General features: G+C 35.4%; 1 protein-coding gene across 1 annotated transcript; it reads right to left on the reverse strand.

Moving 5' to 3' along the window:
- Positions 1–864: 864 nt before the first annotated feature.
- On the reverse strand, positions 865–18,097 carry LOC103501389 (uncharacterized). Its single transcript, XM_008464958.3, has 7 exons — positions 17,823–18,097; positions 17,046–17,117; positions 9,560–9,675; positions 9,092–9,225; positions 1,656–1,803; positions 1,414–1,570; positions 865–1,291 (listed from the first exon to the last, which is right to left on the reverse strand). Exons 2-7 carry the CDS (start codon positions 17,056–17,058, stop codon positions 1,200–1,202), a joined length of 660 nt encoding a protein of 219 aa, XP_008463180.1. The 5' UTR covers positions 17,059–17,117; positions 17,823–18,097; the 3' UTR covers positions 865–1,199.
- Positions 18,098–25,731: the final 7,634 nt, after the last annotated feature.

Genomic DNA, 25,731 nt, shown 5'->3' on the forward strand with positions numbered 1-25,731 from the left:
CTCATCCCCAGATGTAGCTTCCAACATTTTTTCCCTGATCCAATTTCCCACCGGCAATTCCTCTGAACAGAGCTACAAACGTTGGTTCTAAGAGTGAACATTGCAGCCAAATGTTGAGGCAAATCAATGTGGAATAGATGGGAACAAATGGGAATAACTTGAACCCCTTCATCGTCTTCAAGTGCACTCAAACAAATAGAGCATTTAGATGAGAATTTTTCTTTGGCTATTGGTGGTTTTTATTGCAAAAACTATTGTTGCAGTAGATTGGATTGGACCTAAAAATTAAGAACTACGAATTGAGTATTTTTTTTTTTTATTACTTATTTTTCCGAGCTTTGGATTTAAAGAGAATTATGTGGACAAAACTCAAACAAAATAAGCAATTAACTTACGAGAGGAGAAGAGTCAGGGAGGGGAGGGGAAGGGATACAGAAAGTGACGTGTATTAACAAAAATAAATTAATTTATTGATAAAAATTGTCACCTCAGCCAACCATCCATAGACTATCAAATAGCTTTTTAAAATTTCAGTGACCAATAAACATCAACCTTAAACATGTAATTAGTATGGAACACAATGCAAACCATTTTTCAAATTAAACATTTCAACTATAAGATGATCTTGTTTTTATTGCAATTTGTTTTAAATTTTCTATCTTGTACTGATGTCGAATACATTTAACTCGTGGTTTCAAAATTATAGGAAACTTAAAAGTAAAGAGTTAAAAAAAAACAGATAATTGTGGAATGTCCGTTGGACTAAAATGTTAATCTTCTTCTAGGACTGAAAATGCTACAATGTAAGCCAAAACAATTAAAACGAGAGAAAGGAGGAAGATGGATTTCATAAAACCAACGAGCTTTTGCAAGAAGAAAATGTCATTCTAATAGAAGGAAGCATTTTCACGACATACAAAACTTGACAACTGAGTTAATGACGACTCGTTCTTGTACATTCTCAAAGGGCGACTCTTAACCATCTTCTATTGAACAAAAATAAAAATGAAAATTTGGTAATAGGCCAAAATTTATAAATAATATGCCATACACAAGTCTAATACATAAACCTTATTTAGACACGACACTCGAGGAACCAATCTATTGTTGTATTAAAAAGGAGAAAGATATGCCAAATAATCTGACCATTCGCAGGTGAAAAACTGATGAGACTCAAGATAGATACTGAATTGGAGCAATTACATAAAATCGTAATCATCGACATCATCATAAGTATTGACGATCAAGTCATCATCTGCCTTTTCAACATGAAGCTGCTTCTTCTTCACAGCTGCAGCAGTTACCCATAACAGCCAAAAAAAAAAAAGGAACAGTTCACATACAAAAACATCACAAACTCATTCGATCCATTCAAGCTTTGTAATAATTTGGAAGGCAAACATAAATACTTACATTTCTTTTTACCAGTGTTGGCTTCTTTCTCGGCCTTTAGTTTTTCATTTGCAAGGGCGGTAATAGAAGAAGCAACATCTTTTGCATCCGCTGCTTTTAAAGAAACCATCGATAGTCTAATGGCATCTTTGAGCAGATTAATATAATGGAAACTTTTCTGTAACAAGAATTTTTTTTTAGAAAAGCTCGTGAGAATGAAATTGTAAAGGATAGAAACAACGATAAAGGTGCATCATATAAACCTCATAGGGGCGAAGTTTATGAGAGATTAGCTCTGCATATTCCAAGAAGTCACTCTCAGATTTTGGAATGAAATTATCAAGAGTCTTCTCATCGCCTTTCTTTCTAAACAATTCTGTAGTGGACTTGTAATCTGCTTCTTCCACTAGCCTGCCAAAATTTGGAAACGGTAAAACAAAGACTCAGCAAATTGATTGAGATGTCATGTAAAGTATACCGCTAATCCAGCAAAAGACACAAGCATAAGCTCTTTGTATCAAGTTTATGTTCATTTTCAGAAGCATAAGCTCTTTGTATCAAGTTTATGTTCATTTTCAGAAGCATAAGCTCTTTGTATCAAGTTTATGTTCATTTTCAGAAGCATAAGCTCTTTGTATCCAGCAAAATACAAAATACAAGCAAACCATTCTTTGAGATCTTATCGAGCTATTATAAGAGAGGAGAGAAAACGTGGAAAAGAAAAAAGGAGAAGAAATCGATCAAAAGCACAAAGAGTAGCAAGAGGAGGTGCCAAACAGGATAATATAGTCACGAACATTCAACCAGGTTCAAAGGTCACTAAAGCGTTAGGGACCAAGCACAAGGTGTAAAAAAAACAATTAACTCATCTCAATGGGCTCTCTTTCACTCCTTGTCAAAGTGTTCTATGATAGAACTCCGGCCAAGTAAACTGAATTTATCCTTCTCTTATTACTTTCGGTAACAGTGAACATACAGAATTGATGTGTTATCAATTCTGCCACAAGCTCTTGATCTTGCTTCTCAAGAATCAAGTACAACTTCTCACTAAATTTTTCATATCTTTCTTCTATCATTGAACCTCTATTTATACACATTTTTCTTAACACATTTAACATGTGTTTTCTAACTAATTCTGTTAACCTCTTCCTTGACTAATTCTGTTGTAGTTTGTTTCTTCTTTGGTAAACTAACTTGATTGGAGGTCTAACATTACTCCCCCCTTTGAGATTCCCCTTGTCCTCAAGGTGTAGATTAGGATACCGCTGGTTTATCTCATCATAGTCTTCCCACGATGCTTCATAGTCCGGTAAATTCTTCCAGGCAATTAACACTTCCCATTTCCCGGATTTGTCTTGTCTATAATCAAGTGCTTCTTCCGGTTGAGATTGCCATTCGAACTTCTCTGTTATGTTTTGTAGTGTGGGCAATATATTTGTCTGCTGTCTCACGAACTTCTTTAGTTGCGAAACATGAAAAACAGGATGGATAGCTGCATCCGTTGGTAATTCCAATCTATATGCTACCTCACCAATTCTTTCGAGAATTTTGTAAGGTCCAAAATACCGTGATGATAACTTTTCATTCCTTTTGCTTCGTAAGGTGGTTTGTCGGTATGGACGTATTTTAAGCAACACTAATTCATCAACCTGGAATTCCACATGTCTTCTTTTTTGGTCAGCATATAGTTTCATTTGTTGTTGAGCTAGCAACAAATGTTCTCGTAGTGCGTCTAATGCCACATCTCGTTCTTTCAACTGCTCGTCTATTGAGGAATTTGAAGTTCTTCTTTCTCCATAAGATAGTAGGGTTGGCGGTTTACGTCCATAGACCACTTGGAAGGGTGATTTTCCTAGCGCCTTTTGATAAGTAGTGTTGTACCAGTACTCGGCCCAAGGTAGCCACAGAATCCATTCCTTTGGGCGTTCACTACAAAAGCATCTGAGATAGGTTTCTAGTCCCCTGTTTACCACCTCTGTTTGTCCGTCAGTCTGTGGATGGTAAGTTGTGCTTTTCTTGAGTTTAGTGCCTGCCATTTTGAACAATTCATTCCAGAAATGGCTGAGAAAAACTGTCTCGGTAGGAGACAATGGAAGTAGGGAAGCCGTCCAGTCGAACTATTTCTTTCACAAAGATTTCTGCTATTGTCTTGGCTGTGTAAGGGTGTTTAAGGGTCAAGAAGTGACTGTATTTGTTGAGCCGATCTACTACCACGAGTATTACATTCCATCCTTTTGCTTTAGGTAGACCATCAATGAAGTCCATAGAGATGTCGCTCCAAATTTGATGCGGTATTTCAAGTGGCATTAATAGCCCGGCTGGTGATAGAGCTAAGCTTTTGTTGCGTTGGCAAGTTATGCAAGATTCACAATGTTTTTTGACATCCGATTTCATCCCCTCCCAATATAGCTCACTTGCTAGTCTTTTATATGTTCTTAGGAACCCGGAGTGTCCTCCTACTACAGAGTCATGAAACGTATTCAATATGACTGGAATTAAGGAGGAAGCTTTTGAGATTACCAGTCTGTTCTTGTAATGCAGGAGGCCATTCTTTAGTGTGAATTTGCTGGTTTGGGTTTCGTCTTCTTTGCTTAAGTTTGCTACTATCTTCTTTAGCTTTTCATCTTTCTCCACTTCTTCTTTTATGGTTTCCAAGTCCAGCAAATATGGTACTGAGATGCTGTTTAATTGTATATCTGGTGGTCTTCTTGATAAAGCATCGGCTGCTTTATTTTCTAAGCCCGGTTTGTAAACCACTACAAATGAGTATCCCAATAGTTTAGATAGCCATTTTTGATATTGTGGTTGGATGACCCTTTGTTCTAGCAAGAATTTCAGCGACTTTTGATCCGTTTTTACTACGAATTTTGCCCCAAGTAAGTATGGTCTCCATCTTTGTACGGATAGTACAACAGCCATCAACTCGCGTTCATATACTGGTCGGGCCCTATCTCTCATGGACAGTGTATGGCTGTAGAAGGCAATGGGTCTCTTTGACTGGATTAATACTGCTCCTACTCCAAAACCGGATGCATCTGTTTCTATTTCAAATAGAAGTGTAAAGTTGGGTAAGGCTAACGTTGGTAGAGACATCATTGCAGATTTCAGCTTTCGAAACGATTCTTCAGCATCTTCGTTCCATTTGAACCCCCCCTTTTTGAGTAGTTGAGTTAGTGGGGCTGCTATTGACCCATAATGTTGGACAAATCTTCTGTAGTAGCCTGTTAATCCAAGGAATCCCCGGATTTCTCTTATATTTGTTGGACATGGCCAATCCGCAACTGCCTTTATTTTCTCAAAGTCTACTTCCACTCCTTCTCCTGATACGATATGTCTCAAGTATTCTACCTTCTTCTGGCCAAAGTTGCACTTTTTTTTTATTGGCAAAGAGGGTATGCTTTCTCAATGCAAGGAAGACCTTTTCAATATGCTCTATGTGGTCTTTCTCATTCTTGTTGTAGATCAGGATATCATCGAAGAAGACCAAAACAAACTTTCTAAAAAATGGTCTAAAGATGCTATTCATTAAGGCTTGGAAAGTAGCGGAGGCGTTGATTAACCCAAACGGCATAACAAGAAATTCGTAGTGGCCTTCATGAGTGCGAAAAGCCGTCTTTGGAATATCCTTATCAATCATTCTTATTTGGTGGTGAGACTTGAGGTCTATTTTTTAGAACACCGTTGCACCATTTAGCTCGTCAAATAGTTCTTCAGCCACTGGTATTGGTAACTTGTCTGGAATTGTGGCGTTATTTACTGCTCGGTAATCGACACAGAAGCGCCAGCTGCCATCTTTCTTTTTAACTAATAGTACAAGGCTTGAGAAGGGGCTATTACTTGGTCTGATGATGCCTGAAGTTAGCATTTCCTCCACCAATCTTTCCATTTCTGCTTTTTGTTGAAACCCATATCTATAGGGTCTAACGTTTATTGGGTTGGTTCCTTCTTTGAGGTGTATTTGATGTTCAATTCCTCTTCTTGGTGAAAGTTTTTTCGGCCAGTCAAATATGTCTTCGAATTGTTTCAGCATGTTTTGCAGAGGTTCATCTTCACTGGTTGTTGTTGCTGTATTAATCCGTTCATTTTCTTTATGAACTTGTACTGCTCTGCATTCGATTAAGAATCCTTCATCTTGCTCAACCCAAGTCTTGATCATACTTTTGAGGCTAATTCGTAACTTAGTGAGGCTGGGGTCTCCTTTTATTGAGATCTGTTTTCCCTCGCTATAAAATGTAAGTGTGAGGTTTTTCCAATCAACTACTGTTATTCCGAGCGAATGGAGCCATTGCATACCTAGTACGACATCAACTCCTCCGAGTTCTAATGGTAGAAATTCTTCCTTCACTTTCCAATTCGTTAGTTGAATTTCCACGTTTTCACATATTCCTTTGCCTTGTACTGCTCTTCCGGATCCAAGTATAACATCGTAGTGGGCGGTTTCCTTGACTGGTAATTGTAGTGATTCCACTAATTTTTCAGAAATGAAATTGTGGGTGGCTCCACAATCTATGAGGATGATCACTTCTTTCTCTTGGATTTTTCCTTTGACTTTCATTGTGCCCGGATCGTTCAGTCCAACAACAGAGTTTAGAGACAGTTCGGCAAAGGTCTTTTGCTTTTCTTCTACTTGCGGTGGTGCTAGTGTTTTTTCTTCAGTGGTATTTTCCTCAATTATCTCGTATTCTTCGCCTTCTTTTTTCACAACAAACATTTTCAGTTTGCCTAATTCCTTCATTTTACATCTATGATCAGCTGAGTATTTTTCGTTGCATCTAAAACAGAATCCTTTTTCTTTTCGGGCTTGGAACTCTGCGTCGGGTAATCTTCTTGAGTTGGTATCTTTACGGATTTCGGCGTTGTTAGAGCTCCTCAAGGTGATAGTTCGCATAGGGAAGGTGGTATTTGTCTTGTTATCGCTGTTGGTGTTTGCCGATGCTCTGTTGTTTGTTGTATTTTGCTGTAAATATTTCCCGCCCGCGAGGTTATTCAAATTTGCTTCGTTTCGCACGATTTCTCTGTTCTCGACTAATTGCGCGAATTCCATCATTTCGGCTAATCCTTTTGGTCGACAGAGTATTACTTCTGCTCTTATCCATGGAAACAAGCCATTCATGAAGGTATCTTCGACAACCAGATCTGGAACATCACTCAATGGTGCGACGAGTTTGTCGAACAAATTCCGGTAATCATCGACTGTAGTTTCTTGCTTAACTCGTAAGAATTTCCCTAATATCGTTCCGTCTCTGCTCGATCTGAATCTTACCAATAGTCTTTCTTTCAAGTTTGACCAGCTGGTGAACTTCTCTCTTTCTTTTTGAGATCGGTACCAATTTAAGGCAGGGCCGTCGAAACTGATCGTGGAGACCAACATTTTCTCAGAATCGGAGTGTTTATGGATCTGAAAGTACCTTTCGGCTCTGAAGAGCCACGAGTCTGGGTCTTCTCCGGCGAACACGGGCATTTCGACCTTCTTGAATTTATTTCGGTCCGCTGCAGCTTCTTCGATCTCTGTTTTTCCTTCGTCTCGGTCGTCGGAGTTGCTTTGACCCGATACGGCCGATTTGCTGGAGGTTGCTTCCTTTTCCTTTCCTTTATTTGTCACAGACATGTGCGCATTGGGTTCTTCATTACGTTTGCCGGTGGTAGTACAATCTTTGGCTATAGTTTCCATTATCATCAGCAGCATCTGCTCCTGTTTGTCCGACTGGGCTCGCATTGTCTGCATATTCTTCGCGATATCGTTCAGGCTTAATTCGATGATCGGCATCTTCCCAAGTTCTTTCTTCATCAGTGCTATTTCTTGATCAATCACTTCAAGTCGTTCTTCAATCCTAGTTTGCACCATTTTGTCGGATCACGGGCTCTAATACCAATTTGATAGAACTCCGACCAAGTAAACTGAATTTATCCTTCTCTTATTACTTTCGGTAACAGTGAACATACAGAATTGATGAGTTATCAATTCTGCCACAAGCTCTTGATCTTGCTTCTCAAGAATCAAGTACAACTTCTCACTAAATTTTTCATATCTTTCTTCTATCATTGAACCTCTATTTATACACATTTTTCTTAACACATTTAACATGTGTTTTCTAACTAATTCTGTTAACTAATTCTGTTAACCTCTTCCTTAACTAATTCTGTTGTAGTTTGTTTCTTCTTTGGTAAACTAACTTGATTGGAGGTCTAACAGTGCTCTACCATCGAGCAAAGCGAAGATTGCAGTGCTTTGTTGAGCTTGCAGATGTAAGGCAAGTTCGTGGTTTTGTCCAGCATTTGGCCAGCATAGGCCCTTGAAAGCTAAGAAACGCAGAGACTAACATGAAAAATAAAAAGCACCAACGCCACAACACCAGTGACCAAAATACTTGACATATAAAATGTATTTTTTAAAATGGCTACAAAAGCAAGATGGCCAACTGTAGGTTCTTTCTATTTTGAGCCAACACATTCTTCCAATATCCACTCCAGAACCATGAGCTATAAAAGTAAGCACTCCTCTTATAAATGAGGCACTTTTGGAAGTGGCTAGAATCAAGAAGGGCAGCGGTTGGTTCTTTTTAGGGCTGAGCAATCTATCAAAAATGAAATCTAGAACCATCTCCTGTTTCTTGGAAATCAAAAGACAATGAGCCAATGGAACCCAAAAAGGGCTTCTCTAGGGGCTCCTGGCTGACTCTGGATGCAGACTTATGAGAACCTATTCCTACTTGGAGTTAGAATCTCTACTTATGGAATCGCCATCTATGGCTCTTTAAAGACGTTGCTTAATAACTCTTATCCAAGTTCCAACCATAGGAATGAATCCCAACCTTCAAATTAAGTGAATTACTTGTAATTACTTGGGGTACTGCCAACACTTGAGGTTCTGTATGAAACCACCATAACCATAAACAAAGGAGGGCAATATTTTCACGGCTCAATTTCCAATCCCTTTATCTTCTCACACAACATCTTGGCCACAGTCACGGAAAAGGCTTTTCTTGACCAAATGCAACATATTCCCAGAAATATCTCATACTTCTTTCAAACTTCTCCAATTAATGAGTAAATCAGACTCTCATCACTAACTAGATATAGAAAGCATGACATTCATAATTCAAGAATTCATTCTTAATGAAAAGTCCAAATCCAAATACAGGACCATTAATTATTAAAAGAATCAACTAGCTCAGTTTGATTGTACTTTCATAAAATATAGACAAAGAGGAACAAAAAGCAGTTTCTAACTTATTTTCTTTAATAAGAAACTGGCTTTTCTTAGGGAAAAAAATGAGTACAGGACAGCTTCCCTCTCTACTTAACTTAGCATGTATCCAAAAATGTAACTGTCCTAAATATTGAAAGTAGAAATAACTAAACAGAGAAAACTCCACCCCAAACCCCGTTTTTTTTTCTTTTTTTTTTGTTAAAACAAATGGTGTCTCAGAAGATAACTGATGAGTGAGATAACTCTGCTACAAAAAGTTTCCCGAATTGCAAAGACAATGTAGAAAGCGCATTAGAAATTGTTGCTCCCATGTCCAACTTCCACACAATATTGGTAGGAGGGATTGTTCTCCCATCACAATAGAACAATTCACAGAAGTTACAATTTCAAATTCTTACCTCAGTTATTTTCCTTCCAAAGAACCAAAAAGTAGATACAAGTTACGCTCAAGGTTCCAAGTTTCAACAAACCAAAGCAAATTAATATTACCTTTGTTGCCGAAGTTTCTCAGCTAATGGATCTAGAGGCCGTTCAGGTTCTACCTCAACAATTTTCCCTTTCTTCTCAGTAGCTTTTGAAGCTGGTTTCTTTGGGGCAGCTTCAGTAGGTTTAACTACTGGAGCCTGGAAGATCAAAAATAAAAATAAATATAAAACGGTGTAAAAAATATAACTGATACAAACCCCAACATTAACATAGTTTTTACATGAACCATAACACAAACTTAAAAAAGAAAAAAAGTCCTCCGTTTCTGCCAATTTTAGGAAATTCAACAAACTGCCTACAAAAATTGATGATTGCCAACCTTAAAATAAAAAACTCGCCACAATCTTTAAGACCTTTGACCATGATGGTTTAGTCATTAACGACCTATATACTTCTTTGTCATCATCTTAGATCTTACATTAATACTCAATGAAACACACAATATTAGCAAAAGAATCAATAAATTCTAACTGGTGCAGGTTCATCTTCATCCTCCCAGGATTCCTTCACATCGTTTTCATCCACATCCTCATCATCCCATTTATTTTTTGGCTGCTCCTTCTGGAGTGGTGGAATGTTCTCATCCTCTGAATAAAAACATATACATATATACGTAAGCAAAACATCTAGATGTTTACACATAGAATCACACAGCTAGCAAGAAAAATTACAGCACAATGTGTGACTATGTTCCATAATTGTTTTACACCCCAACTATCATATAAACAAACTATACAGAAACTCAAAAGATTGCTAAATTTGCTGTAGATGTCTCCATTCCCAATTTGCATTGCTAAGAAAAAATTGCACAATGTAAAAGCAAGACAGCTAAATATACTATACATATCAATATATTCACCAAACGCAGAAACCAACACAAGAAACATGTTCGTTACTATAGTTTGAAACAATTTAAATAAAGAAATAAAATAACCATAACAATCAATAATAGAAACAAGTTTGCTTAGTTTTTATACTTTACTTGATATACTATATACAACATAGTATCATTTTTTCCCAAAGTATAAAGACTAAATTTCAAACAGGTTACGTTTAAATTAACCCGGTTCTTTTTTAGAAAAATATTAAACTAAAATGGAAAGGTTAAACAAACTTTGTTCATTGACAAACTAATCACAACTCCAGAAATTATTCCTTTTCCTTCATCACTTGACAGAATGGTCAACACCACTTCTGCCTCTCGCTCAAGATGAGTAATTTCCATCTTCACAGTAGATCTACCAAAACTTTCTCCCATACCGTAGGTAAACTTAGCACCATTTAGTAACGTTCTCGTTCCCTGTTTCTTCTGTTTTTAGAACAAGAAACAGAAATGCGTTTGATAGCTATTTCTGTTTCTTGTTTCTTTCAAAAAAGAAACCGAAACAGAAAATGTGTTTGATAGTTGTTTTTTGTTTCTTGATTTTCCTCGAGATTTATTTTTTATTTTATTCATGTTATTTTATTCACATCTAATTCAATTAAACATTAAACAAAAATATATGTCATCCATTAAACATAAAAGATAAAATTATCAAAGTTTATTCATTTAATACAAAAAAATACCGGTGCACAAATAAAAATAATAACATAAATATTAAATTGTATCTATCCTTCAAATATTGTCCAAATTTGATTGGCAATATCATCTCTCACTCGGGCCATTTTTCTTAGATGTTGTCGACTCACTTCTTAATCCATCAATTTCAACAACCTCATCGATATTTTGTGACATCTAGAATGTAATATTAATATTAATTTTAAAGTAAGTTATTATGTCATCAATTCATAATTGAAAGAAACAAAACAAAATTTAACCTTTAACTCTACATTTGTGATGCTTTAGAGAAAAACCCACAACGAAAACCCAGATCCGCACAAAGAGGAAGACGAAAACTATGGATCCAACGAGGAGGAAGAGTCAGGCGAAAACTATGGATCCGACGAAGAGGATGGTTATTTAGGGAAGATGATGGAGATAAGAAGAAAAGGAAACCAATAAAAAATAATTGAAAAAAAGGAAAAATGAAACAAATTTTAATTGAGAAAAAGAAAAAAGAAACCAATAAAAATAATTGAGAAAAACGAAAATGAAACAAATAAAATAAATTGAGAAAAACAAAAAGGAAACCAAAAGAAATAGTTGAGAAACATAACGGAATAAACCACTTTTTTTTTTCCCAATAATTCCTTATAAAATGAGAAACGTTTCTACTCTTTTGAGAACGAGAAACAAGGATCAATATCAAACACCTCCGTTTCTTAAAAAAATGAAAACAGAAACAAGAAATAGGGAACGAAAACGTTACCAAACACACTCCCAATGTGATAGAAAAATTATACAACACAAAATAGTTTGAAATTTTAAAAAAAATAAAAAAGAAAAAGGAAAAAAAAGATAAATTAAAGAAATAACCCTTTCGAAAGAAACACACTCTATATTGAATGGAGTTACAGTGACAGGCCCTTGTGAAACATGAACACATCTAAATTCCCACATATCACATGCACAGATGTAAAAGATGACTATTTCTTGAAGTTCAGATATGTAGGGACATGTAAAGAAAACCAAGGGCACGTTTTTTAAGAACGATAGAAAAAGAAAAACCGATACAATAATGATATATAGTGTTTAAAAATATTTGGAAAAACTGCATACCCCTAAACTATGAGGTTGGTTACAATAACACCCTTAAACTTTCAAATTGATCAATTATACCCTCTATTTGTTAATGGTTGCAATTTGCCCCTTATTTTTAAATTAATAATTATGATTAGGTATTTTAAAATTTTTAAAAAAAAAAGCATAAAGCTTCTCTCTCATCACACATCCTTCACCACTCCTCGCCACCTTTTAACTCTCCATCTTCATCTACATCTTCATCTTCCCCTCCCTTTCCCTTCAAATTCTTCTCTTAAAGAAAGCCTTTATATCCCAACATTAAACCTCCTGAGATTCTTTCTCAGGAAGCCCCTAAGTTTACTGTTAGTTTCACGTAACTTTCCAACCTTTTCACCTTTGAATTTTTCGCCTCTTGCTCTTTCTTTCCAACCCGACTCTCAGAAGCAAACCTAGGAAGGATGGTGAAAATGAGCTCTCAATATCAGATATAATATTCAAATTCATTCTCAGTTGGGTTTTTATAACCGGGGATTCTTTTCTCAAAAAAAAAATAAACTAAGGATGCAGAATTTATCCTTTAATTGAAAACTATGCAAGTTCTGGGAAATTTCGTTTGATAGAGCACGTTTTGGATAGAATGAAATGTGAAGGGCGGGCCCTTTTGGAAAGCAATTTGATCCTAATATTCAAGACTTGTAGAAGCGCTCATTTACCTTAGGGAAGCTTTGAAGTTCTTCTGATAGGAACTTGATATAAAAATAAGATTATTATTAGGGAGGGACATTTTTAAATAAAGCAAAAAAAATGAAACTATTTACAAAACATAGCAAAATCTATTAAAATCTACTTAGTACATTTTAGTTGTTTGCTGTACTTTGTAAATAATTTTAATTTTTCTATCCATAAGAATTCCCCCCTTATTATTACATATATTTGATATATAACTAAGAAGTTTATTATTAACATAAGACCTTTTAGTAGAATCTAACAGCAATAACCTCATACCAATCTAAATTTAAATTTACTAAAATTTTAAAATGAATGAGTGGTAAAAGAGAGGAAGATGAAGATGGTAAGGGATAATTCTGGAGGGGGAAGAGAGAGGAGAGAGGAAGGGATGAGAGATGAGACGGAATTCATTTCTATTTTTAAATTTTAAAAATACCAAATTATAATTATTAATTTTAAAATAGGATTTTGAGTAAGCAAGGCACCCATCCCTTTGAATGGGCGTCGAAAGGGATTGAAGGCACAAGCCAAAATCCCTTGAAGGATATTTTCTTTGAGGGGGATGGTAAGAACATGTATTTTTAGGAGGACATTGGATGGGGGAGAGTTCCCTTAAGGTCACCTCATCTTTATCATTTATCCTCGTTCAAAAACTGCATGGTCTCGGATTGTCTGGTCAGTTTGGAGCCCTTTCCTGCAAGAGTTCGGTGTCAGTTTTGCTGGCTCTACGAGTGTCAAAGCGACAATTGAGGAGTTCCTCCCGCGGCCTTTTAAAGATAAATGGGGCTTTCTTTGGGTGGTCGGGGCGTGTGCTATTGTTTGGGACGTTTGGGGCGACAGGAATGAGCAGGTTTTTAAGGGTAGGGAGAGGGAGCATAGTGAGTTTTGGTCTATGGCTAGATTTCATGTTTCCCATTGGACTTCGATTTTGAAGCTTTTTTGTAATTATTCTATAGCTAACATTTTACTTAGTTGATCCCCCTTCTACTAGTTGGGGTGTTTTGGTGGGCGAGTTCTTTCTGTATGCCTGTGCATTTTTCCATTCTTCAATGGAAGCAATTTGTTTCATAAAAAAAATTATTAATTTAAAAATAAGGGGCTAATTGCAACCATTAACAAACTACAAGGATAAAATTGATCAATTTAAACGTTTGAGGGTTGTAATCTCCCCAATTATTTCATAGTCAACTATAATTAGGTTTTCAAGTTTCCTTAAATCAGTTTGCCCGTGGGTATTTTTTCTTTATTAGAAAGTTTGTGTAGACACAATTTTTGTTCATCATTTTCTTCCCCGTCGTGAAATTCTTGAATTACATATTTTTTAAGTTCTTGCAAATGTTATGAAAATTGCTCCACTTTTTTAGTTCTCTCCCAACAAATGTTGGATTTTCTTGACATGCTTCTTCATTTCTTCAAAAACTTCACAAGTGACACAAATTGGGTGTTCTTGAATAAGCTTCTTCATCATAATTGTTGTAGGACCAATTCTTAAATTTCTTGCATATTTCTCGGTCTTTCTTGGTTGTTCTCTATAACAAAAAAAAAATTGTCCAAAATTGTAGTAGTTCCTCTATAAAATTCCATTCTTGAAAAATCTTCATAAAAAATAGTTTTTTTTTTTATTTCAAGGATTCCCCTTTTTAAATGTGTTGTTCAACGAGTACAACTCACGAAGCTCCCTTTTGTGATCGGCGTCACGAATAGTTTCTCGATTTTCCACCGATGGCAGTCAATGTTGGCCCAATCAGCCGCTTTGATACCAATTTGATGTATAACAAATATGAGACTTTTATTAATGTTTAGAAGTTGTTAATACAAGAAGACAAATACTCTATTTATAATTGAAAAGCAAAATAATCCTAATCCTAATCAATAAAAGAAACTAATCCTAATCCTAATCAATAAAAGAAACTAATCCTAATCCTAATCAATAAAAAGAAACTACCTAATCCTAATTAACAAAAGATCCTAATAGATTAAGGATTTGACCATAATTCCCTATTCCTACGACATCCAACTTACATATGCTTAATCTCCAAGAAGAAGCCGCCTACCGAGGTAAGTGAGTTTCTAACATATCAGCTTGGTGATATCTCTATATAAAATTATTTCGAAGGTCCTCAACAAAAGACTGAAAAAGGCCCTTACTTCCATTCTCCATGATGCTCAAATGGCTTATGTGGAAAAGAGGCATATCCTTGATGCCATCTTACTACTTCGGAATCTCTGGAAGAATGAAAGGTGAATGGGAAGAAGGGGGCTTTGCTAAAGCTCATTCTTGAGAAGGCTTGTGATGAAGTCAACTGGACCATCCTAGATGCAATCCTCAAGCTCAAAGGTTTTGAGAAAAGATGGAGGGGGTGGATTTGGAACTATCTTTCTTCTATCAATTTCTCTATCATTATCAATGGAAATCCGTATGGGAAGATTATGGCGCAGAGAGGGCTTAGGCAAGGGGACCCCTCTCCCCTTTCCTTTTTACCATTGTAGGTGATGCCTTTAGTAACATTGTTCACTATTGTAATGAAAGAAGATTGATCCCATGGCTTTTCCTTTGGCAACCCTTCCATTGAGGCAATGCACCTTCAGTGTGCGGAGAATTTGACCTTTTGCTCTTAGGGTAATGAAAATATTAGGGCTTGGCAGTCTATTGTCAATCTTTTCTTACTTGGTTCGAGCCTATTCCTCAATGCTGCCAAAAATTCTCTTATTGGAATCAATCTTTGTGATGAGAAGGTTGCTTCTAAAGCTAGTGAGTTGGATTGCAAAGTTGATAAATTACCTTTTGTACTTGAGGTTTCCCTTTGGTGGGAATGCCACAGCTAAGGAGGCTTGGGTCGCTCTTGAGGACAAATTTAAAACTAAAATTGATAAGTGGCGTGGATTGGTCCGGTCAAAAGGTGATACCTACTCTTGTTCAATCAGTTCTTCAAAGTTTACCATGTTACTTTTTCTCCTTATTGAAGGCTCTGAAAGGTTTTATTTCTCGCGTGGACTAGCTTATTCAGGACTTCGTTTGGGTAGTGGATTTGATAAACCAGCCTCCTATCGTGTTAGCTGGAAGTGGACCTCTCTCCCAATGATTTACAAGGAGTTGGGAATCGACTCTCTCAATTAAAAGAATTCTGCTCTCTTGATAAAGAGGCTTCGGAGGTTTTGTCGCGAAGAAAAAGACTTGTGGAGGAAAGCGATTAGATCTATTTACAGCATGGAGGAGCATGGATGGAGTTCTATAAAGCCTAACGATAGAGACAACTTCATATTATGTAATGGCATTCTAAGAGAAAAAGAGCATTTTTTTACCTTTGTTGATTTTGTGGTGAGTGATGAGACATAAAGTTTTAGGACGATAGGTGGTGTGCAGACCCACCAAAAGATAATGTTGTGGTGGCAGGTTGTTGGGTTGATTCTAATCAAACTTGGGATCTGGGGTTGAGGAGATGATTTGATAGAGAAATTGGCAGTTATTTTGCTCTTGCTTAGCTGTTGACTGATGGGTGGTGAATAGAGCAAGAGACAGCTTACAGTGGAAGTTGAAAGCTTCGAGCCAGTTTTCTACCAAGTCTACTTCCTTAAAGTTGACCAAGGGGGCTACTAAAGTTAATCTTCCTTTGGTCAATCTCATTTGGAAACTGAAAGTTCCTGGAGAAACAAAGCTTTTCCACTGGTCCATCGTCTATAGAAGTCTCAACACCCGAAAAAGCTCCAAAGGAAGTTTCCAAATTGGAAGCTTTCCCCTTCCAAGTGCCCACTTTGTCAAAAAGAGGCTGAAACTGTAGATCATCTTTTTTTACACTGAGGGTTCGCATCCAAAGGGCGGAATATGATTTTTGAGACCTTTGGGTTGGATGAATGTCTCCCTCGGGTCGAAGAATGGATGATGGAGCGTTTGAATGGGGCAGCTTCTGTGGAAAGGAAATTTTTTGTGGAGTTCTACAACCTGTGCTCTCTTGTGGCATCTCTAGAATGAAAGAAATAGTAGGGTCTTCAATGATAAGTTTAGCTCTTTTCATTCTTTTCGGGCTCTTGTGCAGCATACGGCCACTTGGTGGTGTTAGGTGACAAACTACACAAAGCATTGTAATTACAACCTCCTCGTGATTATTAACAACTGGAAGGCGCTTATTGTCATGTCCACATCTGTAATTTATAACCCTTAGAAGTTCATTCAAAATTAGATCTCTTCATCAGCTCCTTGGATAGTAAACTATGAACTCCTCCACCCATATTACACCTCTATCCAGTCTCTCCCAAATCACAACCCTCGTTTAAATATGATCCTTTATACACCATGCAGATAAATCCTTTTATTATTAATTTGTAGCATTCTCGTCATACTTGAGTCCAGCAGTTAAGATTATGCTAATCCATTCTATTGTCATTTTCAAGTGTTTTCTAAATTTATATACTAGTAGTAGACTATATACATAAATATAAATTAAAATAAAAAAAAGAGTGATATCAGCTAGAATGATCAACACAAAATATATACTACACACATCGTCTTTCTATTCTTCTGTATCTCATCTATTCTTCCATATCTCATCGCTTATTCAATCACCAAAGGAAAAAATGATAGTCTAAAATATGAACATATAGCATTACCCCAGTCATCCATTGACTTGAATCACGTTCTACTCAGAAAATACTAGAAATTCAACTCTGTGCCGCCCAACCCTGCTCATAATACAAGAGATGTATATTAGCAACATTAACGTAGGACATGCGATATACAAATCCGAAAGGCCAATAAGAATCTAAATGTCAATAAAAATCAATAAACTTCGGAATACAAGCAACTAGAAACAAAAAGATACTGATCGTTTTAAAACTGGAGAGAAAATGAAAGAATAAAAAATCAGGGGAGAAGAAAACAAAAGGACCCCAGTCAAAGCTAATTAAAGGAAAATATTGGAACTCCATGATTATAAAATACAAAGTAAAGAAAGAATCAGCATTCAGGCATTTGATCTCTTTCCCTCTAGGATGTAAACGGGTTGGGTTAGGATATATTTTCAACCCAATCCATATTTTCGAGTTAGGTGGGTTGCCAACCCAAATATCTAAAATTAAGTTTCCAACCCAACCCATCAACCCATATTTTGGGGTTGGGTTGTAGGGTTAGTAATTTTTTTTTAGGGTTTAGGGTTTAGCAACCAACAAAAGATTTAATACTAGACAACACTGAAACTATTTCCTGTGACCAACAAAAGATCAAATACGTAACTCTTATAAATATGTAATTTCCAGCAACCACTCCACGGCAACCAGCAAGAATTTATATAAGTATGTAGTTTAAATTTCAAAGTTTCAAAGTACAGTAAAAAGCCAAGAATTTATGTAAATATGTGATTTAAATTTCAAAGTTCAAATTAGACAAACCTGTTACGATGGCAATCGAAATCGAAAGCTGAAACAAGAAGAGGGACGAAGCGTATCGCTGACGGACGAGGAGATCGGAGGAGAAGAAGGAAATGAGAAGACGAAGAACGGAAGAAGTTGGCTGAGTAGAGTCGTAGACGAACTGACGAAGGAGAAGACGAGGGAGAGCAGACGAGGCGTCGAAGACGATCTGACGAAGGAGAAGACGAGGGTGAGGACTGGGCGGCGCACGATTTCTGATTTTAAGAACCTAATTCTTTATATTTTATTAAAAAATTATATATATATATATATATATATTATATTAATTCGGGTCAGATTTGTTAACCCGAATTTTTCAATCCCAACTTAAGACCCAACCCAACCCGAAAATTTTGAAAAATTAACTCAACTCAACCCACGTTTTAAACTACACAAACACAATCTATATATATAAATTGGATAGTATGGATTATCAGGTTGTTCGGTTATTTTTAAACATCTATTTCTCACTAAAGTCAACCTAGCACTCAATTCATGCACAGTAACTCCAATTCCCAGCCAAAAAAGTAGTGAAAAAACTCAGAAAACTATTAAGTTGATCTCAATCTGTAACATTTATATTCCAAAACTACTAACATTTTGTAACTATTAATATATGAAGATGAAATCTACGAGGTTAATAAACTAATTAACTCTTTTAACAAATTGTAATTGATTAATTAATTTGACTATATATATAGGTGTGTTGAAAAAAATAATTTTAGAATAACAATGTTTCATTTAAAGTTTGTACAACCCAAACTTTAAAGATAGACAAGAAGAAGAAAGAAAAAAACTTTTCCATGGCGTTGGTCGCCATTGAAGAAGCTTCATCTTTCATGGGTTTTTTCCATATACAAATCAATCACCAAAGACAGAACTAAATCCACAAGCAAAATTCGTTGAAGATTATGAAACACAAAAAAAAAAAAAAACTCGTAGATTTCATCTTCATATATTAATATTTTCTACAAAATCTAATTGTACTAACCTTTTGTAACTAAAGACGAAGGAACTTGAAGGTCGGCGAACCTTTATGGTGAAAGATGAAGGATCTTTACGGCGAGGATAAGACCGACGATGAGAATGAGAAGATGAAATTGAACATGGGTGTGTGGGCTGTAGATAGAAATCGAAATCGAACTACAGAGAGACGAAGGAAGGCTGAAACTTGAAAGTGAAGAAGGAAGACGGCGTCGCGTGGATGGGGCGGCTGGGCGTGTTTTTTTCTCTTTAGTTTAACCTAGGGTTTTATGTTTTTAGCTTTATATTTTATTAAAAGAACTCATAAAGTTAGTCAGTTTTTAAATATTTCGAGTTTGTCCTTTCATTTTTTTCTCCGATTTTTTTATCGTCTTCCTCCTTTACGCTTCTTTTAAATATTTCAAGTTTGTCCTTCCATTTTATTAAAAGATTTCTTCCATCTCTCTTCTTTTTTTACGTCGTTTAGATTTTTGTAATCAAATCTGATTTTTTATATCATCTTTCTTGTTTTTCTCCTTTTTTTTGTTTCGCTGTGTGCATCATCTATCTTCTTTTCTTTTTTATGTTGTTTAGATTAGGATAACCAAATCTAAAAGATGGTGTATGAAGAATCTTGAAAAAAATCGTTTAGCCATTTAGATTAGGGTAACTGTTCACATGAGATTTTAGGAAAAATGTAATTCGTGGAATTAAATTTTATATATTGATTGCTGTATTGTGGATAAAATCTCTAATATTTGTTCATTTGATGATTTCTCTCAAATACAGTTTAAACTTAGAATTTCAGGAAGTTGTAGTTGCAAGTCAGTTCGAACTTCAATCTTCTGAAATTCGATCTTTCAGAAGGATGATCTTGAGGTTGATGATAACTTGCACGTCTTGAGAGCTTTTAGAAGTTTGAGTCTCCAATTCTTTAGAGTTTCAGTTATTCCTTCAATCCAAAAATCCCCAAATGAATGACAAAAGTCTCTATTTATAGAGAAATTTCATGGGTTTTAGGTGGGTTTGGGTCCATTTGCTTATTGGGCTTGGACTTGGCCCATCTGCCTGTTGGTCTTTGGGCTTAGGCTTGGCCTCTTTGCCTGTTGGGCTTGGACCCATTTGCTTGGTGGGTTCGGGCTCGAATCTACTTGTTTGACGAGCTCGGACTCACTATTTCTTTAGCCCAATTTTTATATTTAGAGCCTAATTAGATTGGGTATGAGAAAAGTTAATTATCAAAACCCAATCAAATTATAATTATCACATATTTACTGTGATGACATGGCAGAGTATAATTGACCGAAATTTCTTACTGAACAGATGCCCCCTTTTGGAGATTCGTAACTTGCATGAGTGGGTGAATCTCGAAAACGATAATATGATACCAAAATACAAGTGATTTATTCTTGATTTTGGCTCCCATTAAAAATGTCAAATTAATCACTATGTATTTGGATATGAGTAATTAAAATGCTATATGAATTTTGGTTAATTTTTTAATTCTACATTTTTTTTATAAATAAATTGGAAGGTTGAGGCTTAAATTTGATGAAATTGAAATGTAGCCAATTCATGAATGTAAGTTATTATTATTATTATTATTATTATTATTATTATTATTATTATTATTATTATTATTATTATTATTATTATTTTGAAGTTATATAATAATAACGATGATTAATCATTATTTTTAAGGCTATTTTAAAAAATATAAGCAAATTATTTACATTATATAGAACACTTTCGAAAATGGAAAAAGCCCAGAGGCCAACCGTGTAAAATATCAAAAATGTCTTGTCAACCACGCCGTAAACAACGAGCGCGTAATATATTTGCGATCATTTAGATTTGGTTATAGTTTGGTACGCGATCGTTTAGGTATGACTACAATTTATCTTTTCAATTTTATCGTTTAATTTTGGTTACCTGATCGTTTAACGATTTTTTTTTTTCAAAATTTGGTACACGATCGTTTAGATTTCTCTAAACGATAATTTATTTTTTCTACACGATCGTTTACATTTGGCTACTCCAATCTAAATGATATTTTTCAAGATTTTTTATACACGATCGTTTACTTTTTTACATAATCGTTTACTTTTTTTTACACGATCGTTTACTTTTGGCTACTCCAATTTAAATGATTTTTTTTCAAGGTTCTTTATACACGATATTTTATTTTTTTTACAGGATCTTTTACATTTGGCTACTCCAATTTAAATGATTTTTTTTCAAAATTCTTTATACACAATATTTTATTTTTTTACACAATCGTTTATATTTAGCTACTCCAATTTAAATGATTTTTTTCAAAATTCTTTATACACGGTTTTTATTTTTTTTACACGATCATTTACTTTTTTACACAACGTTTACATTTGGCTACTCCAATTCAAATGATTTTTTTCAAGATTTTTTTATACACGATCTTTTATTTTTTGTTAACGTTTGACTACTCCAATCTAAATGATATTTTTGATTTTATTATTTTTTGTATACGGTAGTTTAGATTTGTTTATCAAATTTAAACGACGTAAAAAATGGAAAAGAAGAAAGACGATGAAAATAAATCACAGCGAAAAAAAAGAGAAGAAGAAAAAATACGATGAAAAGATTAAACGACGTAAAAAAATCAGAAAAGAAGAAAGACAATGGAAAGAAATCGACAGAAAAAAAGAAAAGGAAAAGAAGAAATACGATGAAAAGAAATCGGCGACAGAAAAGAAGAAAGACGATGGAAAGAAATCGACAGAAAAAAGAAAAGGAAAAGAAGAAATACGATGAAAAGAAATCGGCGAGGAAGTGAATAAAGATAGAAGGGCAAACCTGAAATATTCAAAAAAAAATGGCTAATGTAAATAGTTTGGTATTTTATACATCTATTAAAGTTTCCCTTATTTTTATTATATATATATAATAATACATCTAAACCATTTACATAAATACGTTGAAATTCTTTTTTTTTTCTTTTTTTTAAAGTGACAATTATTTATTTATACTTTATTTTGTTTTTTTTTATTTATTTGAAGTTTTTTTGTTTTGTTTTTTTTAAAAAAAACTTCTTCAATCTCAACAAATACAAAACTTCAATCTAAACAAATTCAAAATTCAAATTCAAAACTCATATCAAAGATACAATCTTAATCGATTTGGGTTGAAGATTGAAGTTATTTCACACTATAAATATGGGAAGAAAGGAGGGTGAGTTCATTCTCAATTTGCTACCTCCCGTTCATAAAGAAGAAAAAAAAAAAGACTGCCTTTTTTTTACTACTGGTTCGCACCGCCACACTTCTCCACCGTCGCACCGCCATAGTCCTTTTTTGTTGGCCGAATCCTTGCCTTCTTCGTCGTACCGCACCGTCGTAGTTTTTCTTTTTATAGGCCAAAGAGTAAGAAAACTTTCGTTGTATGAAAGACTTTCTAAAACCGTTGTTGATTTTAAAAAAAATGTGAAAAATCGAAGATGAAGAGGAAAAAAAATAGAAAAGAAGAGAAAGAAAAGAAAAACAAAAGAGAAGAGTGCACATAGGTGAGGAAGAAGAAAGGAAGAGAGAAGAAAAAGAAAGAGAAAAAGAGAGAGAGTGGGACGGCTAATAAGGAAGAAAGGGAAAGGAAAAAAGAGATCAAGAAGGAGGGAGGTGCGGTTGATGTGATGAGATAATTTTCTTTTTAATTACCAAAAGTAATAAATATTTTTTTTCTTTTCTTCTTTTCGTTTTTTTCCGATATATATATATATATATGTATTTTTTTTTTTTAGTTTTATGTTTTATTCTTTTTTTTTTTAGTTTCAATGTATGTTTATTATTTATAACAAATATGTTATTATTATTATTTTTTAACGTTTTGTTTTGTTTTTTTTAAAACTCATAATATGATTTTTTTTCTATTTTTTTTATTTTTAATAAAAATGTTATATGAATATATCTTTTTTTTACAAATATTTTTAACAACTACTTTTAGTTAAAAAATTTTAGACTTTTCTTTTTCTTTTTCAATAGATTTTTTTTTAAATTCTTTTCTTTTCTTTTCTTTTTTTTTTTGTTGTTCACTATATATATATATAGATATATATATATATATATATATACACACACACATAGTTCACTTTAATTTTTCTTTTCAGGCTCAATATTCTTAGCACCAACTTGAAGCTCTACCAAAGGTTGGTTTCTTTTTTTTTTTTTTTTTTTTATTATTATTATTACTAATGACCCCTTTTTTTATATCTAATTCTTTGGAGGTCCCATGCAAGCATATATGAAGTTACAGTCTCCTCGACGTCTTGGCTCCTTTGACTGTCAGCTTCTGGGGTTTGTTCATAATAGACGATGCAACTCTATTATGACGCCTTGCTCTTGCTTGGGGTTTGTTCATGATAGACGATGCAACTTTATCATGACGTCTATGCCCTACTACTTTGTCAACGTCTGGGGGTTTGTTCATGATAGACGATGCAACTCTATCATGACGTCCTACTGCTTCGTCGACGTATGGGGGTTTGTTCATGATAGATGATGCAACTCTATCATGAAGTCTTGCTCTTTCTTGGGGTTTATTCATGATAGACAATGCAACTCTATCATGACGTCCTCCTGCTTCGTAGACGTGGGTTTGTTCATGATAGATGATGCAACTCTATCATGACTTCTTGCTCCTTCTTGGGGTTTGTTCATGATAAACAATGCAACTCTATCATGACGTTCTGCTGCTTGTTGGGGTTTGTTCGTGATAGACGATGCAACTCTATCATGACGTCCTACTGATTCGGAAGTCAATAAAGAATAGGACATCATGATAGAGTTGCATCGTCTATCATGAACAAACCCCAAACGTTGACGAATCAGTAGGACATCATGATGAGTTGCATCGTTTATCACGAACAAATCCTAACAAGCAGTAGGACGTCATGATAGATGATACAACTCTATCATGACGAACTACTGATTTGTCAACGTTTGAGGTTTGTTCATGATAGACGATACAACTCTATCATGATGCCCTGTTGATTCGTCAACGTTTGGATTTGTTCATGATAGACGATGCAACTCTACCATGACGGCCTACTGATTCGTCAACGTATGGGGTTTGTTCATGAGAGACGATGCAACTCTATCATGACGCCCTCTTCTTTGTCGACTTCTGGGGTTTGTTCATGATAGACGATGCAACTCTATCATGACACCTTTCTTCGTCTACTTTGCTTTCACATATTATTTGTTCCAAGACCATGTCATCAGCACTAACTTGCTTCTGGTGGTTTTCTTTTGTAGAACGATGGTTTACTTCACAGAACGATTCTTGTTTGGAGTTCGACACCTCGTAGTATTTTCTAATAGAAATCAACCAAGAGAAGATAGACTTAGTCTCCTTGTGGAGAAGCCATGGGCTAGCTTTTTTGCAGATCATTGGTCACGCTTAGACAATAACTTGATTCTTCCTAGATTATCTGTGGAGATACCTTTGTCTGAGGGGAAAAACACATGGGTCTTACAGTCTTCTATCCATAACGAGACTCCTAATTCTGACAGAGCTCTCACTCTCAGACAACGTCTAATTGAAGGCCAAATGCGTTAAGGCGTTGTGACTTAGGTCCCTGGGGATTTCTGCTTTACTGACTTCCATTGGGAGTGGCTAGAGCTTATAGTTGGTCGAAATGCGACTTCTTTATAGTGCTCGTTTATATGGTGTCGTAACAACCTCTTTGTATACTTATGATTGTAATAGTGATGTTGTTCTAGCATTTTGTGAAGCATGGTGTCAATCGACTAATACTCTTCATACTATGGCGGGCGAGTTATCCATTTCTTTACGGGATCTATGGTCCTTTGGGGGTTTTCCCATTAAGGGAGATTTCTACGAGGAAAGGATCCCTTCCTTTAAAGAATTAACATCCTCGCGAGATAAGACGAAGTGTCTTCCGACGATCTGTCAATATCTTTTTTAGGCGTATTATTCAATAGTTTGTACGTAGAGGAATGATTGCGCGAAATCTTCTAAGAATAACTCCCAAGTGACTATTAGCTCCAGGATTTCATTTTGGTACCTTTGGTCTAGAAGCTATGATAAGTCAACCACACGAAAATAAAAGAAGGCATCACGTTCCAAATCTACCTAGAACCCTGATGGTGCGAAGATCCAGGCTCGTGAATGGTCCTATAGGGAGAACATGTTATTTGCAGAACTTGGGATCAAGGACGATCTGATGGATGAGATTTATTTAGCTACCTTCTTATCTTGCTAGTTGTGCCTTTTCGTATTTCTATAGAAAGGATCATTTCTTTGCCCCATAGTATTTAGGGTTGCAAGCTTAATGGCTGCTGGCACTATTTAAGTCTTGCAGTTCCAATTTTGGCCAACATATATCATAAGCTAGGTTTGATAACCAAAGCCTCTGATCTGATAGAATACATGGACTTTCATTTTCCCATGTATTACGTCCATGGCTGGTTAACCCATTATTTTAGCACGCATTATCCACTTCCGACAGAAGTTCGAGGTCCCAAGATGACTAACTTTTTCGATGAAGGAGTGTCTATTTATTTTGGCGAATATGAGGCGCGAGAACTGATCCATAATGGTGCAAGAATTCAGTGGCACGCTAACATCCAGAACAGGAATAAACATGAACGCATGGTTGATACTCGTGATTCATCGTTTCTGCAGACTTCTTATTTCGTGATCATGCGTTCCTGCTACTTATCCTCCCACTGTGAAAATACCTAGATCATAATATCATACAGTCTATATCGATTTGGACGACAATTTGGCTTTTACCAGGATATCCCGAATGATATAGGGGGCATGCCACCTACGATCACACTGGATAATATATTATATCATTGGAGAATATGTACGTCCATAACACTTTATCTGAGTTATACTTTTCCGCTCGTTCGTTAGAGCCTTGCAAGCA

The sequence above is a fragment of the Cucumis melo genome, chromosome 9, assembly GCF_025177605.1.
Source record: "Cucumis melo cultivar AY chromosome 9, USDA_Cmelo_AY_1.0, whole genome shotgun sequence".
Lineage (NCBI taxonomy): Eukaryota > Viridiplantae > Streptophyta > Magnoliopsida > Cucurbitales > Cucurbitaceae > Cucumis > Cucumis melo.